This window comes from Venturia canescens, chromosome 5, assembly GCF_019457755.1.
Source record: "Venturia canescens isolate UGA chromosome 5, ASM1945775v1, whole genome shotgun sequence".
Classification (NCBI taxonomy): Eukaryota; Metazoa; Arthropoda; class Insecta; order Hymenoptera; family Ichneumonidae; genus Venturia; species Venturia canescens.
In genome coordinates this window covers 6,093,912-6,111,485 of record NC_057425.1, presented here as the reverse complement: position 1 = coordinate 6,111,485, position 17,574 = coordinate 6,093,912, and the positions used below count along the sequence as shown (strand labels likewise).

General features: G+C 43.1%; 5 protein-coding genes across 5 annotated transcripts; 4 read left to right on the top strand and 1 right to left on the bottom strand.

Annotated features, from left to right (window-relative positions):
- Positions 1–1,325: 1,325 nt before the first annotated feature.
- Prosalpha4 (proteasome alpha4 subunit) lies at positions 1,326–3,138 on the top strand. Its single transcript, XM_043418614.1, has 6 exons — positions 1,326–1,531; positions 1,700–1,826; positions 1,965–2,078; positions 2,158–2,291; positions 2,449–2,631; positions 2,849–3,138. Exons 1-6 carry the CDS (start codon positions 1,430–1,432, stop codon positions 2,936–2,938), a joined length of 750 nt encoding a protein of 249 aa, XP_043274549.1. The 5' UTR covers positions 1,326–1,429; the 3' UTR covers positions 2,939–3,138.
- Positions 2,941–4,995, bottom strand: EMC5 (ER membrane protein complex subunit 5). Its single transcript, XM_043418617.1, has 3 exons — positions 4,381–4,995; positions 3,950–4,002; positions 2,941–3,670 (listed from the first exon to the last, which is right to left on the bottom strand). The coding sequence occupies exons 1-3, from the start codon at positions 4,460–4,462 to the stop codon at positions 3,464–3,466; spliced, it is 342 nt and encodes a 113-aa protein (XP_043274552.1). The 5' UTR covers positions 4,463–4,995; the 3' UTR covers positions 2,941–3,463.
- Positions 4,996–6,436: 1,441 nt separating this feature from the next.
- Positions 6,437–8,424, top strand: LOC122410468 (uncharacterized). The gene is made up of 3 exons (XM_043418616.1): positions 6,437–6,611; positions 6,771–6,867; positions 7,624–8,424. The coding sequence occupies exons 1-3, from the start codon at positions 6,597–6,599 to the stop codon at positions 7,875–7,877; spliced, it is 366 nt and encodes a 121-aa protein (XP_043274551.1). The 5' UTR covers positions 6,437–6,596; the 3' UTR covers positions 7,878–8,424.
- A 1,600-nt stretch (positions 8,425–10,024) lies between these two features.
- Positions 10,025–13,378, top strand: LOC122410671 (uncharacterized). The gene is made up of 3 exons (XM_043419011.1): positions 10,025–10,120; positions 11,601–11,676; positions 12,009–13,378. The coding sequence occupies exons 1-3, from the start codon at positions 10,103–10,105 to the stop codon at positions 13,271–13,273; spliced, it is 1,359 nt and encodes a 452-aa protein (XP_043274946.1). The 5' UTR covers positions 10,025–10,102; the 3' UTR covers positions 13,274–13,378.
- A 1,644-nt stretch (positions 13,379–15,022) lies between these two features.
- LOC122410848 (shematrin-like protein 1) lies at positions 15,023–15,921 on the top strand. Its single transcript, XM_043419295.1, has 3 exons — positions 15,023–15,117; positions 15,274–15,469; positions 15,581–15,921. Exons 1-3 carry the CDS (start codon positions 15,100–15,102, stop codon positions 15,631–15,633), a joined length of 267 nt encoding a protein of 88 aa, XP_043275230.1. The 5' UTR covers positions 15,023–15,099; the 3' UTR covers positions 15,634–15,921.
- Positions 15,922–17,574: the final 1,653 nt, after the last annotated feature.

Sequence of the window (17,574 nt, the reverse complement as noted above, 5' to 3'; positions counted from 1 at the left end):
TGGAAAATTGTTGTTTAAGTAAGTGACATAAAGATCGAAAGCGTTATAAAAATGTTCATTCGTGTATCACGTGTAACCATCATCCTCGTTTGATCCTATGAATTGGTTGGTCTTGATAAGAGATAATGGTGTGTGGTTTGAACCATTTGATACAAAGTATGATATCTCAATCCTGAGTGCTCATGGAGTTGCGTGTTTTAATCCGGAAAGATTTTTTTTTTATCAGTCTGAATCTCTCGTGTGGCTCAGACAGAAAAATTTGTTTCCATTAATTTGTAAACCTCACGGCGATTAGATTTCGCTTCTGAATCACTGTGTTCACGCTTATATAAGCAGATGATTGTGTATACATGTGCAAGTGTAAACGTGCGAACATTCGTGTGCACCGTGCCATTCTTAATTCGTTACTATATACCGTATTCTCACAGTTTCAAAAAATCCTTCCTCTCGTATGCGTGCTCGTAGGAGCACGATCCTCCGTCGTCTTCTTCTTCTTCTCATTGTTTCTTCATTTGCCAAAATAAGGCGAGTCGCACTGTCATCATCACACCACTCGAGGAAAAGGATCTTCGAGGGATCCGAAGTTAGCCATTGAACAAATGCGACTATTTTTTATTAGTCAGGACTATTTATTTTTTTTTGAACGTATACATTTTGCCTAAAACTAGTTTTTTCTTGCGAAATTCAAAGTCCTATGAATAATCGTTATAAGAGAGGACTACACACATTCACTTTAGTCTTCAAAAATGATGGAACAATTTGATGAAGGATTTCTGTGGTTAGAAACATACAATTCCAAAAATGTATATTTCTAACTATATATATAATATAAATCTTCAAGAAATTAAACTTTAGAAAATTTCGATTTTCTGGTAGCTCCTGTAGTCATCTCAAGGATAGAGAGAACGATATCCAAGTCTTGTACGCTGGCATTTTTGAAATCACAATTATTATAAATGTTGTTCGAACGTTGATCACATATCATTATTTTTCTATTGAAATCGTCGATTCTTTATTACCGCGTTTAGCCTTGACTATTTCTACTCATTTTCTGTAAAGCAACAGTAGGAAAAAGAATGATGAATAATCGCATATATCATATAAGGAAATTGTGTAGTAAATGATCGAATGTATTTACGGTGAAAAATAGCTCCTGCATTCCACTACGGATAGTACAGAGCACGTACAGAGATTCAAAGAAAAAACTGAACTGAGCCACTGAGCGAAATTCAAACAGGTTGGTAAACTTGATAAAAATGAAATGTCATTACCGTGCAATGTTGTTTTATCACGAGGAGTTTGCTAACATGGCTGGTAGACATCACAGTTTAACGTGAAGTTATCGACGTCGCGCCGGGAAACGGTCAAGTCATTTAGCTACTTTACTCCGGTACATCATTCTTCGTTGTTTCATTAAAAAACATATACAATGGCAGCCCGTTACGATCGTGCGATCACTGTATTTTCACCAGACGGACACTTGCTCCAAGTTGAATATGCCCAGGAAGCTGTGCGTAAAGGATCCACAGCGGTACGTTTTTAACACACTATTTTTCTAACCTATAATTCACAACAGTTCCAAGATTTTGTTGCTCTATTAAACACAATCGAATTTTCACATTTTTCGAACGTTTCATGACTTCCGGAAAACTTTATTTTTCCTCCTCGATATAGTCATGTATATTTTTGAACCTTTTAGGTCGGCGTTCGCGGCAATGACGTTGTCGTACTTGGCGTCGAAAAAAAATCTGTTGCAAAACTTCAAGAAGAGCGTACAGTGCGAAAAATTTGTCTTCTCGACGATCACGTAGTCATGGCATTTGCAGGTAATTAAACCACCATTTTCTGCTTGCACCGTGTTACAAATTTGTATCTACTGTTCATCCGACAGTTACAAAATTATTTCCTATAATTTCCTATAATTTCTATAATGAACTTTAGTAACTTTGGGTAATTCTTTTCAGGATTGACTGCTGATGCCAGAGTTCTGATTAATCGTGCTCAGATTGAATGTCAAAGTCACAAACTGACCGTTGAAGATCCAGTTACATTGGAGTACATAACTCGCTACATAGCAGGTAATCGAAGGCTTTGTAGTTCCATCATTATTCAATTTTAGTGAAATAAGTTTGATTTCATGGATAATTTTATTATCAGGGTTGAAGCAAAAATACACCCAAAGCAATGGCAGAAGACCCTTCGGAATATCTTGTCTTTTAGCTGGATTCGATTATGATGGGGTACCTCATCTTTATCAGACTGAACCTTCGGGCATTTATTACGAGTGGAAAGTAAGTTACTGAAAAAAGCAACTCCATTTGCTTTCCAAAAATATTATTTTTCCAAACTTCTCGTAGAATTTATAAAACGATTATCCACCTTTTTTGGTACTACAATTTTTTCGAAAATCCAATAATAATTTAATGACTTTTTATATCATTCCCATAGGCAAACGCAACAGGCCGCAGCGCCAAAACAGTTCGGGAGTTTTTAGAAAAGTACTACACACCGGAAGAAGTGGCAACAGAACGAGGCTCTATCAAATTGGCTATAAGAGCGTTACTAGAAGTGGTGCAATCCGGTCAGAAAAATTTAGAAATAGCAGTGATGCGTCGTGGTCAGCCACTGCAGGTGAAAACCCAATCTCGTTTTTGTAGTGCAGGTTGTCAGATTTATTGTTCTCTGTCCACTTTGATCATGCGATGAAGGAGAATTCAAACGAAAAGCTCGTTTCACTATTTCAGCCAAATCATGACTCAAAACCCAATGCATAATTGATGATCATATATTTGATAACAACGCGACAAAATAATAAGCAGTAATTTTATTTTCAAATGACCTTTTTCAGATGCTCGATACGGACACGATAGGTGAATACGTAACAGAAATTGAAAAGGAGAAGGAAGTCGAGGCGGAGAAGAAGAAACAAAAGAAGTGATCTAGCGATAAAAAGGACTTTTTTTAATGTTTCGCATCAAATAAACGAACGATTATAATGAAAATACAGGTGTTTTGCGTCCTAAGAATAGGTTCACTGCGGTACAACAAGATCACTGGTGAATGATGATCAAGAGATATTAATTCTACAATGTTTTTTTGCTGATTAATAAACTGTTTCAATAAATTATTTGAAATTTATGAAAGCTCATTCACTAATGATTTTGATTTGCAGAATAATTTTTTCCTTTTCTATCGTGTTCAGTTTATACTCCACAGATGTCAGATTTCAATATTTTTTCTCGATTTTTATGCAACATTTGAAAACCTTTGAGAATCTCATTTTTTTTAGCAAATCTTCCAATCAATTTTTTATTCAGTGTTGTGGTTGAATTTTTATTCGAAATTAACATTTACCTACTATTATGTATAAAATGAGGGAATAACGATTTTTCTGAATTAAATAAAATCCATGTGTATTTAATTGTATAAGACATTTATCCATAACTGTGAACTTATGAAAAAATTATTCATTGATCTCAAGCGAAGGATAGTATTCAGGTGATAAAGATCGTCCTCGATGGTTGAAGATTTGGAAAGATGGCAAATTGCGTAATGTCTCCCACGATTTATTTTCTAAGTCAACGACTGCTCGGATTTCTTTGAAATCACCAGCAATGTAAATTGCTCCATACATTACGATGAACAGACTGACGACTCCTTGGATCATTATCTGAAAAACAATAAATGAGACTAAAATATTTTGAACCATGTTCATCATTTCAAGAATTCTTGGGAACAAAATATTTCTAATTCATTTTACTAGTCCAAAACTTCCAATATTGGTAACATTCGAGAAAGCACCTTCAAACAAAGCTTTTCAAATATATTTATTTTTAACTTTAATAGAAAATTTCAAAGAAATTGAAGCAATTTTTTGAATTTCAATAAAATATAATAAACAGCTCGACACTGTTTAGGAAAATGAGAAAAGTAGAAGAAAATCACTCACATCGATGGGGAGAGTCGTGAACTCCTGCTCAGTGATTCGAAGATATGCTCGATCTGAAAATAAATCTTTCATTAAGAATTCTTGGTCCTCAGAGTGAACAAATATCGAGTTTGTTATCAAATAATTTGGATTTATTACATATACGCATAAGTATGAGCATTTTATTTATAGTAAGTATTCGGATAAACAAATTAATCAAAGGATAAGGTTATGTAGTATAGCAATGTTTGAAAATCAAGTTTCTTGAATTTTACAAACCAAGTGTGCGAAAAATGGAATTCAGAGAACTATGAATCGGGCAAGTATTTAAATTTCATTCGCATGTTTTTTCGAAACTGCAGTCAATAAAAGAATGCGTTAACGACAAGTAAATAATTTTCCAGTGTCACTTCGAGTACTTCAAAGTATATATCATTATTTTGTGAACTCACGTTGAGCTGCGGAATATGCCGCGTGTAATATTGATATGAATCCGAGAAACGTGATGAATTTATGCGTTGCTGTTGCCGGCATCTTAATTATGATTAAACGCTACTGACAATAAATAACTTTTTGACTAGTGCGAATGAGTGAATCTCGATTTGGGTTGATTCATCCAACTGAAAAATAACAGCGTAAGTGGCGGCGGCGGGGAAGTAGGAAAAGTTCTATATTATTGGTGCAGGTTATGGGTGTTGTCGAGAGACGTCGCTGTCATCGGACTCGATTCGGTATATCCGGCCGGGACATAAAATTATTGCTGGAATTTGTTCCTTTATGAACTACAAACTGGAACTGTTATAGGAACGTTGTTTTTACGATTTTTAGAAAGATTTTTGAGGTTTCACCAGTTACAATTGCTGTGTAAATTCTTGACCTGGTACTTTTCCAGCGACCTTTGTCTATTCATTTTATTATTGGCACCTGCGACTCGAAACAAGAGTACCACTGTAAAGAACTTTTCCTCCTTAATAAAGAGCTAAATACGATAATTGAGCACTTTTTTCAGCATTGTAAATGGTGCATGATTTATGCTTCCCATGCTTATTCCAAGATCGCTATTATTCAAGATCAAGTTACTTGAAATGAATAAAACAAAAAAGCTTATTAAACTCGTAAAGTAAAAGTGTCTAGAGTGACGAAGCTGCCCTTGAACTGGAAACAATTGTGCAGATTCAATAATCTGCTAAACCAGACATCCTCGACCTATTTTTATGAGCACGATTGGCAAAGCAGCCTCCCTATTCGTATTCGAAAAATCAAAACACAATCCATCGTGAAGTTTTTTCCCTCTTTGGCGTTCTCGCTCTCACCCTCACTCCCCCATAACCTCTGTCTCCGGCAGTTGGATCATTCGATAAAAAACAAACATGAGAATATTCCGAGACGTATTTCGTTACGTAGGATTTACAGTTAGATCGATCTTTGTAAATTTTTTTTTTTTCACAATAATAATGTTCATAATTATAATTACGAATTTGTGTATACTCGATAATTGACATTGATTCCTTCCACGCGGAATTTTTTAGAGAATCAGTCACGGATATTTTTGGCACTTTTTGTGAATATTTCAATTCTATTCATACAGTGGAATGAATTTTTGCACAATCTTCGTAAAAAAAGTGTGGAAAAAATTTCATTGTGCGGTCACTGACGTTAACGAGTTGACGAGGTTCGGGAGATCGATGAATTATCGTCAACGAATGTTAAACGACTCCTCATTACTGTTCGAAAAACAAATCCTACAAGTTTTTACAAAAGTGCAACGAAGCCCACATGAATATCTCAACTGCTCCTCCTTTCTCTTGCTCTCTCACTCCCCCACAGCCTCTGGCGCAGGCAGTCGAATCGCTTGACAACACCAAAAAAAAGTATTGAGGATATTGAGCGAGGTATCTCGTTACGTAGGATATAGAGTCGAGCTATTCGTACGCGCGAGCGTAGATGCAGATCGAGTTTCATAAAAGTGGCAACGACCGAAAAATGAGCCCACGCGATCTGATAAATTTTGTTACGCAACTCGAAAACTGCGGTGGGACTGAGATGATATTTATTAGGTAAAAAATTGAAAGTTTCTCCCAGCTGCGTACGAGTTCGATTAGATCTTTGCAGAATTGTCACTGGAATAAAAATGTTGTCACCTAAGAAGACTCGACGAATCGCGACGTCTCAAACTTTGTTAACGCAACTCGATCGAATAAGTCCTTTGTTTACAATAACAGAGATCACATTTGTACTCAATTTAGAATAACTAAACGAACGATAAATCGCGAAGAAAAACGAACGAATAAAATCCTTGGTCGTTATTGAACAAAGCATACGTCATGTGGGTACGTGAGAGGTGGTCGGGCAGCGACATAAACAAACACTACGCACTAAAAACACCACAACGCTGTGTGAAGGTATTGTGCACTCCCAAGGTTAAGGTATCTCGAGTAATACGTTAGACACGTACGCGATTGTTAGCTCGCATGTATTATCGATTTCTCATAGGTGAGAATATATCTAGTCGCAGCAGCAGGATAGTTGATCTCGAAAGGGAATACTCGATTTTCATTGGACAATCCTAACGCCGGGCTACGGGTTCTATACAGATATATAATTCGATCATTCGCGATCTGGCCTCCGATTGACTTAATAGTCGCGAAACATCGTTCCCTCAAGAGACATGATCGCAGCGAAGGTGAGTTTGGCTAATTATACGTTGAATCAATTGACGAATTAAATAAATAATTTCAACGGTTTTATTGGTAATGGGAACTGATATAAAATTGAAAAATCGTGCTGCTCGATCTTAAATTTTTTCGACGATCGTGAAGATTCTTTTCCTTTCAACGACCAGATCGCAACCCTTGTCGGTGTGGCGGCTCTTTTGAACCTGTCAACTGCGACGCCCGACAGTGCTGGCATTGTTGAGATGGTTAACGGACTTGCGTACGGTGAGCATTGAAAATCGCAATTTTTTTTCAAATGACGGTGGCTTTTTTACGACGGATTTTAGACTTTGATATTTCATGTACAGTGCGCGAATGTGCTTTCAAAAAATGGAGAAAACTACTGTGAAAAAAAATCTCAACGCTGTATGTATCGAACTGTTAAAAAAAGATCGATCGTCGGTTAAATAGGATGAGGAGCAGCGACATTTTTTCCGTCAAACTCCAAGTCCTTTCCGAGAGATCGCAGCACCACCAACTTCCTCCTTCTCGCAAAATGATTTTATAAGCTCTTAGCCACATAAAAATACGTTGTACCTTTCACTTTTTCGCATTGGTCAGATCGGATACTTCAGACCCGAATGAAACCTCGGCGAGTCTAACACTCTGGGGACTAGGACACGGGATCGTTTACCATTTTATTTATTTTTAATGTATTATGAGATGGGATGAAGCAACGCGACTAGTAAACAAATATTACGAAATCAGTAATGACATAATCGGTCGATTACAACTGTCGTCGTACGAAAATTTTCTAAATTTTGTATCGTGCAGTCGTAATTTGATTAGCGCTGTAACAGCTATTAAGTAATGACGAAAAGGCTCTCCATATCATTTCTCGTTTTGCGTGTCGTGGTCGAATCCGTGAATATATTGAGAGAGCGATTGAATCACGAAACAAACGTTACCTAACCTCCATTACGTTTTTAATAGAGCGTGAAATTTTTTATAAATTATTAAATACGAGACGAACATTTTCAGGCGGAATTCCGTACGGCAGTGTGACAGGAATGTTGGCCAGAAGTGTGAATCAGGGGGCTTTAGGCCCTCAACAATATTACAGAGGAGTGCAGCCTCAAGCGGGTCCCTCCTACGCAACTTCGCGGGTGATAGTGACGCCGAATCTGAGAGCAGCTGGGATAGTCGAGCGCCAGCAAGGTCCGGTTCAAATTTATAATCTTCCCGGAGTCGTAGCACCTGGGATTGTTGGACGATTCAGTCAGATCGGCTATTAATATGTATGGAAGATGTAGAAAAAAAGGAAAGAAAAAAAACGCTATGCCGTAATACCACCGTCGCATCGAGTGACGCACATAACTTCGATGCTATAACACAAGAAATGAAATTTTGGCTAATTTATCAACGTAAAGTCTTCTCAATTTCAAAATACTCATGATTTACGCTTAAACCCAAAATGTATTATATACACGCATGTTTTTTTAAACGGCAAATTTTTTCTCGAAAACACGCTGAGCCAATACGCTCTCGCGCGCTGTAAACGAGTAAAAGTCCAACTAAAAACTCATCATCATAATTCAGAGACTATTTTTGTTTGACAATAGCGACGAACGCCCGTGCCATACTTAGAGGTTTTTTGACACGACGTATTTCAGCAGCGCTTTTGTGACATTTTCTTGTTTAGAGGTTATGTATTGGATTATCAACGTTATTCTGCGGCGCTTTTATGGCATTTTCTTGTGATTTTATGATGATAATTCTTCCGAGATGGTAGAAATGTGGCAAATGTGATTCGTTTATTAATAAACCGTGGTCGTTTCTGAAGTTTCTTCATTTTTATCTGCTCCTCGGTATAGTAAGATCTGTTATAAGGGTAAGTCGACAGCCATTTTAATTTCGCTAGCGCGTCGATTGGAGAAGAATCATCGTAAAGTATATTTACGATGTATCCAAAGAGCAAATAGCTCTTCGGACAGGCTGAAAACGTCCGTCGGGATACGACGCGACGAGCGTTTTCTTATATCGTTATTGTGTATTCCCTGTCGACCTACACTCAACTTGATAAATTCATTAATTAGCTTGTATATAGCATGTTTGAGGCAAGTGTACAGCGGCGTCATGGGATCGCGGACGAATGAGCGTGGGATTCGTTCCATCGTTCGTGCGTGATAAATACCGATTCAAGAGTACAATCCAACGACGTTTTTTTGCCTCTCAAACCAAAATGTTTTTTGATTGAAGGATTTTTCTGTGCATCGAGGTCGCCATATGAGGCCGAGCCCGGTTTTGCGAATAATATTAATAAACGAGTTTTTGAGATTGCGGAAACAGCGTATTTATCGATATTCGATGTCCAAAACTTCCAGTTGAATATCGAATAAAATCTGCAGGTGGCACGAGAACCACACAGAACCGAATTAAGCAGTGTGAAGTTGTCTAATAAAACTCAGCGGGGAATAATTCGCGCAACGCCGTTTTTTACCCAAATTTCTCTTTGCCCTCGCATTTCTTGACTTCGAATCCATTTTTTTTCCTAACCTCTTCCGTCCCCATCGCCAATTGATTTTTTGTCCATGACATTTATTTTCATAAATCTGACTCTTCGAGGATTATTCGAAGCTGGAAAATAACGTAGAGTTATAATGATTTCTCAAATAATAATCATCGACACTCCTCGATTTCTCAGCATATTGAACGACCTAAGAATGCCACAGAAATAAAAAGCAGAATCTGCTCGATGACAGCTCATAACCTCACTTTTCAACGCGCACGATTCTTTTTCTTTTCAATCCAAAAAACTGTTCACACATTCAACAATTGTTATAAAAACAATATCAATTCAGAGCGAGTTTAAAAAAAACATTCGCCGAAAATAAATAGTAAAAATGGTCTTTCCAGAAGATTTTTTCTTTGCAAGATCTTTGACAGAAAAATTCTTTTTTCCACGATTTCGCCAATTGCAAGAGGCCCTAAGAAGATACTGTCGAGCAAAACGAACACGATACGGTTCGGTCGCAATCGAACGAATTGCGGTCAGACAAAAAGCGATTATTCGCTCCCGCATTTAGCTGCGTTCCCGAAGCCGTTTGAAGCAGCTCAAATCTTTGGATCGCGAGTGGAGTTGAGTGGTCGACGACCCGGCGAATATTCGGCAGACTCGAAAAGTTTTCGGGCCCCAGCAACATAATCGGGAATGTTGAGACGCCGATGATCGTCGACTCCTGTATAATGAGGTGTTCCCCGCGCAGCAAATCATCGATTATTCGCCGCGCAAGAGGCTCGATTTTCCGATTGATGGGTGCGCAGCGGCGCGGATATATGAAACAATGGGAACTTGACGTCCGGTCGGGGGTTGGCCAAAGCCGGAGAAAAGGCGACGCGGCTTGCGTGGCGTTAGACAAAATGTAGTCGGGAGTGAGTGCACATTTGTAAGGATCAGGGAAAGTATATATGACGAGGTGGTCGAGTGGGACCCTTTAGTCGGCACTGGTAGACACGCACGATGCAGCGCTCCACGCACGTGAGTATGCGTCCCCGGTTGGTGAATTTATTCAACGGATTCCGCGATTCGCGTCACTCCTACGAGCTTCGCGCGGGGTTTCTCCGTGTAAAAAGCTTCCGTGCGGTAGTAGCGAGTGAAAAATCGACGCGTCACCTCCCGTAGGACCTTTTCATTGAGAATAATCCCTCGTATTAAGGAGGGTGGCTACCGACGATACAATGTTGCCATGCTAAACCATGTTAAATACATTAAAAATTTCAAAATGATAAGAATTTAATAAAATTTGGTTAACATATTCTTTAGGGCCAAATTTGACAGTACACATTTTTTAAGATTTTTCTTCTGTACAGTTATCGAGTAATTGATCACTAAAGTTCAAGTGTATAAGCATAGCGTTTCCATATATATAGGTATACATTCCGGGCATAAGAAATCTGCTTTAATCCGTAATTACTCGATAACTAAGCAGAAGAAAATTTTGAAAAAAAATTGTGTCTTCGCGCTTGATGTTGAAGAACATTATCACCAAATTTGATCAATTTATTATCAATTTGACGAACGTAGCCACCCTCCTTAAGGAGTTTCGGTACAGGCGATACAATCTTGCCATGCTAATCCATGCTAAAAAAATTTAAAAATTCAAAAAGTTCAGAATTTTATAAAATTTGGTGAACATATTCTTTAGTGCCAAATTTGACTATACAAATTTTTTAACATTTTTCTTCTACACAGTTATCGAGTAATTGATCACTAAAGTTCACGTGTGTAAGCATAGCGTTTCCATATATATAGGTATACATTCCGGGCATAAGAAATCTGCTTTAATGCGTAATTACTCGATAACTAAGTAGAAGAAAATTTTGAAAAAATTTGTGTTTTTGCACTTGATGTTGAAGAACATTATCACCAAATTTGATCAATTTCTTAACATTTAGACTTTGTACCGAAACTCCTTAATAGCGCGCAGGATAAAACCTCTTAAAAATGCGATTCGGGTAAAATATGATGGATTTATCGGCCAAGAGTTCTCGAGATCGTCGAGCAAGCTCATTCCCCCGCGTCTCCGCGCTCGAATGTTCAAACGCTCGCAGATATCGCGCCGACGACGATGCCCCGGATTATTGAGACGAAAAAAAATCAAAGCTCCAACGTGACGCGACGCACTCGCGTCCACGGGTTCGACGATCTCCCGCGATTCGCCGCGTACGCACGCGCTCGGATATTACGCACTTGCGGATAATTATGCACCGGCAGCATCGCGCATTGCGCCAGTGCGCGTTGAGCAATGACAGAAGCATCGACGTACACGCCTCGCCCGAGAGTGCGTCAGTCACGCTACCCCCCGAGACACTCGACGCCGCGTATTCTCTATTTTTTTCTCTCTCCCTCGTAATGACACGCCGGTGAACTTTGGCCCGACGAAATATTCGCGGCGCACGCTCGGCTCGACTGGAAAATTTTTTTTCTCGTTTCCTCACGACTCTCTTCTCATTCACAGACTTTCCGGATGATTCTGCTCACCGGGCTGGCAGTCCTCGGGACAACGAGCGCCGAGAACAAGCCCTCCATCGCCAGTGAGTAATCCCACAGCCCGGAGGATTCGTCGACCCGAGGGAGGCTCGTCGACGGGAGCGTTTCGGGGGAGGTCACGAAGGCTCGGCGCGACTCTCTCGGCCCAGCGAACCGGGGGTCGAGCGAGCTCGATTTTTTCGGCGGACGCGGAGGAAGCGAAAATTCGCTTCGCTCGGGCCCTCGGCTCGCCGGGGCTCCCCGCGGGAGTCTCGGTTTCGTTCCCCACGATTCGCTGCTCGGAGCAGCCCGGCCGGGTCGGGAGGAGTGCTTTTAAAATCGAGAGAGTTTCGAATGATTTGGCTAAAGGTATGTCGTTTCGTCGCGTATGTTTTAGCAGGCGAATTCTTGTCGGTGCTGGCTAAGAACGTGGCAACGGTACTGTCGCCGACCCTCGTCGGCGAGCTCCACGACGGACGTCCGAACCGCACGGCGGTGAACGCGACGATAGCTTTCCCCGTTTCGACGAGGACGGAGTCCGCGGAGGAGTCGGAGGCGACGACGGAGCCGACCAAGTCGTCGAGCCTCGAGGCCGACACGGTCAGGAGTGCGCAGACCCAGTCGGAGGTCCGCCCGGGGAACGGCAACTTTCCGTTCAATTTCGAGGAGAGCAATTACCGCTACAACTATCCGGGGCTGAACGGGCAAGGGCTGGCCGCTCGCCCGGAGGCGTACCCTTCGGGGCCGTTCGCCGGGAGCCCCGGCGGCCCAGGCTACTTCAATCCTGATTTTTATCGAGGCTTTCCAGGACAAACGTCCCCGGAGCCGGGGAATTCGCAGCGGGGTGAAAGCGTCGGAGGGGTTTCTCCGGTGGAGACGATCGGCGACGGGCAGCCAGGGCGCTCGCCCGACTCCCTCGAGCCGTCGGCGAGCCCCGAGCGCTTCCGGAGCTTCGACCGTTTTCCTTTCGGCAGTCAGTACTTGGGCGGCTTCCCTAATTTCCCGGGCCCTTCGTTCTCGTCGCAGCGTCAAGAGGGCCGCTTCGGGCAGCCGCTGGCCGACGGGTTCGCTCCGAGCCTCCGAGCCAACCCGAACTTCGCCAACAATCCGAGCTACCAAAACCTCGTCGCCGGGAACTACCCCCGGAACGGGTTCCAGCCCTCCGGGGATTCGTTCGGGCCCCGCCAGCAGGGATTCCGCTCGAACAACTTCGACTTCTCCGGCCAGCGCTTCCAGAGCCCCTTCGACGGCTTCCCGAGGAGCCTGCAGCGCGGCCCGAACTTTCCCCTCTTCCATCCCGCCGCCCCCTTCCTCGCGGAGGTCGGAGACTCCGAAAACTTGGTTCCCTCGGTCCCGAGCACCGACCGCCCGGCCAAAAGCCGAGGGGAAGCTTCGACCAGCCGCATCAGCCCCAAAGCCGACCTCCTCAAGGACGCCACCGTCGTCAACTCCACCGCTGCCCCCGTGACCTCGAAGCCGCCCGAAATTCTCAGCGTCCAGGGCCGCGTACGCTTCGGCCGACTGCTTTTACCGAGCCTCGACGACTACGACGACTTGAGATTCCGCCCTGACGATTTCAGGGAGTATTTGTTCTCGGCTGAGGACAAAAACAATACTGACACTCCGAGCACCACCGGCCAGTCGACCGCCAACGACGTTTAGCTCGATCTTGAGGCCTCGCCGTTCAATACCCGTTTTTTAACAATCTCGATAACCAAATATTCTTACTTAACAACTAACGAGACTTTTATTCATGTAAGATATTGTCGTTTTGTACGCTGAATAAAGCTTTTTTCTTCGACACGATACCGAGCGATGCTTCCGAGCCTCAAATATCCGAGTTTCCCAGCACCCTTTCCTGAACGCGTTTCTATCCGCTCGACGGTTCGATCCTCCGTTTCGCGACGACTGACGTGAAAATGTGGCCGAAATTCAAAGGAAGATGCGAGCCTTCAATTCTCCGGGGAGAGATAAACTCGAGTCGCCGCTGAGGGCGCCCGAATTTCGTCTTTCATCGCGCTAGAATGATTTTTCGTGTTTCCCCAGCAACGAGAAATCCATTCGTTGGAAGCTCGCGAATATTCTTCCAGATTTATAAAACTTGGGAAAAAACGTTTCTCGGATTCTCGACAGAATCTCAAATCGGCTTTGATTTTCGAGAAAATCCATCGGGTCACGCTCCGAGTTGGTCTCCGAATCCTCGCCTCGAAATATTCGTTCCACGCGTCGACATTCGAGATGAGTGAAGCCATTGCCGCCGCGCAATACCGCGAGCAGAGGGAACGGCGACGTCGTGTGCGAGGCGCGGCATGTCGCTGCTAAAATTCTAATAAATTTCGTGGCCTCGAGGTAAGAGGTCGCGCGGATGCGCCGTGGAATAACGCCGTCAGAGTTCCTCGATAACTTTATTCTCGACTCGTAATTCCCGCGCCATTGTTATGTCACTTTATCACGAGCGTCGTTGAACTCTGCGCAGCGAACGTTCGAAGCTAAATCGATGCGCGCCTCTCTCTCTCTCTCTCTCTCTCGGTGCTCCTTCCGTCGTCAAATCAATCGTCGAATCACTGTAATCGCGAGAGATTTTGCGAAGCCCACGAAGAGTGTTGGAGGATTCCAAGGCCCCGGATTTCCATCGAAAAGCGGAGAGTCAAAAACGTTCTTTTCAAAGTATCGTAATCAAGCCATTGAGGACACTTTTCCTGCTTATTTTCTTCCTTTGCGAGGTTCCCAACGTAACGAATCGTTGTTACTCGGTACGCAGCATTGTCCATCGAGATCGGTGTCTAATTAACTACATTTTAATAACGACCTGAAATAAGAATAAAGGAAGAGTCGCGGCGAGGTGCGGGGGGGAAATATACAATTTTTTGCACGGCTAATCGATTTAATTTCCACCTGTAATCCCCGTTATCTCGGGCTCTGTGGGAAGAGAGTTTTGTTTTTACGATTCGTCTTGGCGATGTCAAGGCATCGAACTGCGGCGCGCGAGCATATTTACCTCGAGTTTCCTGTCGGTCAACACGCGCGACGGAAAAGCGTTGCACGAGCGATCGGATTATTGCGTATTAGAGTACGTTAGCGTGCGCGAGGCAGGCACGAGCGGGTCTCCCACGGGACGGGGGGGAGGCAGGGAGCCACGGGACAATGAAGACTGTTATTATCGCGTGTATGCAAGTGTGGTTTGTTGTCGCCGCGTTTAACCAGAGCTCAAGGAGACGCCGAATGACGAATGTGCAATAGAAATGAAGAATGAAATAAAAATAGAGAAGAAGACACACTGACGAGGGGGGAGGGGTGGACGAAAGGAACGGCGAAGATGATAGGAATACAAAATAATGGCGGGTGGGGCAGGCTCCACCGGAAGCATTTTATTATAAAAGAAGCTCCGCGCAGGAGCAACCTCGACATTACAAGAAGAGCTGTCTTTGAGGAGTAAGCTGAGTTGACAGCGCACGCGATAACATTTCCGAATCCGAACCATCGACAGTATGGCCAGTTCAAAGATCGTGAGTTTCATCGCTTTAAGCACATACCGGAGTAGTAGAATTCAAAAATATCCCCCGGATTAAGAGACTCGAGCAAAAGTTTGCGATTCCCACCTTCCGGATGTTTCGCCTCCCTTGTCGCTCAAACCCCCGGTGCCGTGCGCTTTTTTTCCCCAGTTTCTCGTCCTCCTCTTCGCGATGATCGGCACCGCCCTCGCCCGTCCCGGATACCTGGGCGGATACGGACTCGGCTACGGCTACGGTCACCACGGTCTGTACGGTTACGGCTATCCCTACTACGGCGGCTACGGCCTCTACGGCGGCTACGGCGGTTACGGGCTCTACGGCGGCTACGGCGGCTACGGCCACTACGGTGAGACTCCGCATTCGCTTCCTCGTCCTCGTAGATCCGCCCTTTGCATACGGTTAACGTATGTGAATTTCATTTCTATCGCAAAGACCTGATTCCGCATCGCAAACACAGGTTACCCCTACTTCGGCCACGGCTTCGGTTTCGGCTACGGTCACTACCTTTAATATGAACGGAGGCGAAGCGACTCGAGGATTCATCGGAGAGGAAGAGCAGGACACGGAGTGAGAGGGAATCTCGTGACGTGAGACGGACGGAGACGCGTTGACGGCAGTGCATTTCTCCATTCTATCCCAGCTTCTCGACCGGACCGTTGTGTTTGTGTGTTTTTGCTTTTGCTTTTTTTTTTCTTTTTTCTTTTTTTTTTTTTTAATTTTCATTCCTAGTTTTATACGATTTTAGTTGAATCTTATGTCACACACGATCGGAGAGCTCAATAAAAAAAAGACTCGCAAGGAGCCAAGACTCGAAGTGGTTTTTTCACGCGCGGAGGACCCGAATCGATGAAACCTTTTCGCGACCGCCTCGGGAAGAGCTCGATCTCTCCCTCCTGCGCGCAGTTTCACACTGTTTTCGACACATTTGCATCACGCGGAGAAGATCCTCGCCGGCCTTGCTCGTGTATAGAAACTCCGGATCCAAGGTCGTCCCGGCGCAGACCACGCCGGTCACTTTCGCGCACGCGGTTTTTTCTCCCCCCTCGTCTCGTACTCCCAAATTATGAAATAATACTTTTTTTTACGGGATAACGAAGAGAGAATCTTCGGAGAGCGGAGAACTCTTTTTTCCGAGTCTCGACGCAGCGGGGCACAAAAAATCTTTTTTCATCGCTTATCTTGCCGTGATTAAGCAAATTTTTTCAACGCGGCCATCTCAGATTAACGAGATCGAGACTGGCTACTCGATATTCACTATTTTAACGACATTAATCTTGCCAGCGTCGATCCTGGGACACCGACGACTCGGCGGAGCCCCTTTTTTCGTGCTGAAAAAATCAAAATTCAACTCCTCTGACCTTGCGGGCTCCGATTCCATAATTTCCATAATGACGCACACGGAGAGACTTTATAGCAAAAATTACTATGTTTTTATGGTAACGTCGGACCACTTTGTATCGATATTGTAATAATAATCGCTACAAAGTGTGTCAAATAATGTAAAATTTCGCTCAATAACGTAGCAAATTCATGCGCCCACCAAATACATGAGGCGTTGCGAGTATAAACATGAAAATCAAAATTTCAAGCAATCGCTTCGTTCACAAGCGGACTTTGTCAAGTGAATCTTTGTCGAAAAGAAAATTTACTTCTTTTCGGACGGTGCGACTCGACGATACAAATATTTTCGACATTTCGCCAATTTGTCCAGTCCAATTCACCAATTTTTAATATTTCACCCCAAGACACGAGTGCCATTCGGATATCGATTGATCGTTCGTAAGAACGAAAGAATTCGTTGTAAGAATTTTACAGACCTCAATATTGCCTGTCGTACATAGAAAAATTTGAGAGAACTGCTGCTTTCGGCATCAAAATTACAACGCACTTTGGTGAAATGTAACAGAGTGGCGACATAGGACAGCGCTGCTACAAAAGATAGCAAATTTTTCTATGTATTCATCCGAAATATTCGTGTACGCCATTCGTCAAAACACCTGCTCGCAACCTTTATTGCTCTTTAAACTTTATTCGTATTTCCTTTCGTGCGACAGCCAAGGACACGGTGTGCTCGGGACACTCTGACTTTTTCCTCCCATGAGCGATTTCATTTTTATTGCTTCTCCATACTCTCTGCTGCCGGATTGCTACTTGGTCGGTGGGTGACAAAAATTCTTTTCCAAAATACGTCATTTATCGTAGGATAAAACGCGATAGAAAGATCGATTGATTCGCAACATTTAAAAAAATCTCTCCCGCTCTGTTTTTCTGTTTTTTTTTTTATCACTTCTTGCCCCATTTCCTGTCAGATCAAGGTCCCTTTTCCTCTGCTAAGTTGAATGAAACGAATACGTCGACTCGAGAACAAAACGTTCTCTCTGCATTAGCCCACATCTGAGGTCGTTGTACTCGAATTATTTCGATGTTCGATATGTTCCGGGCCTGCCGAAA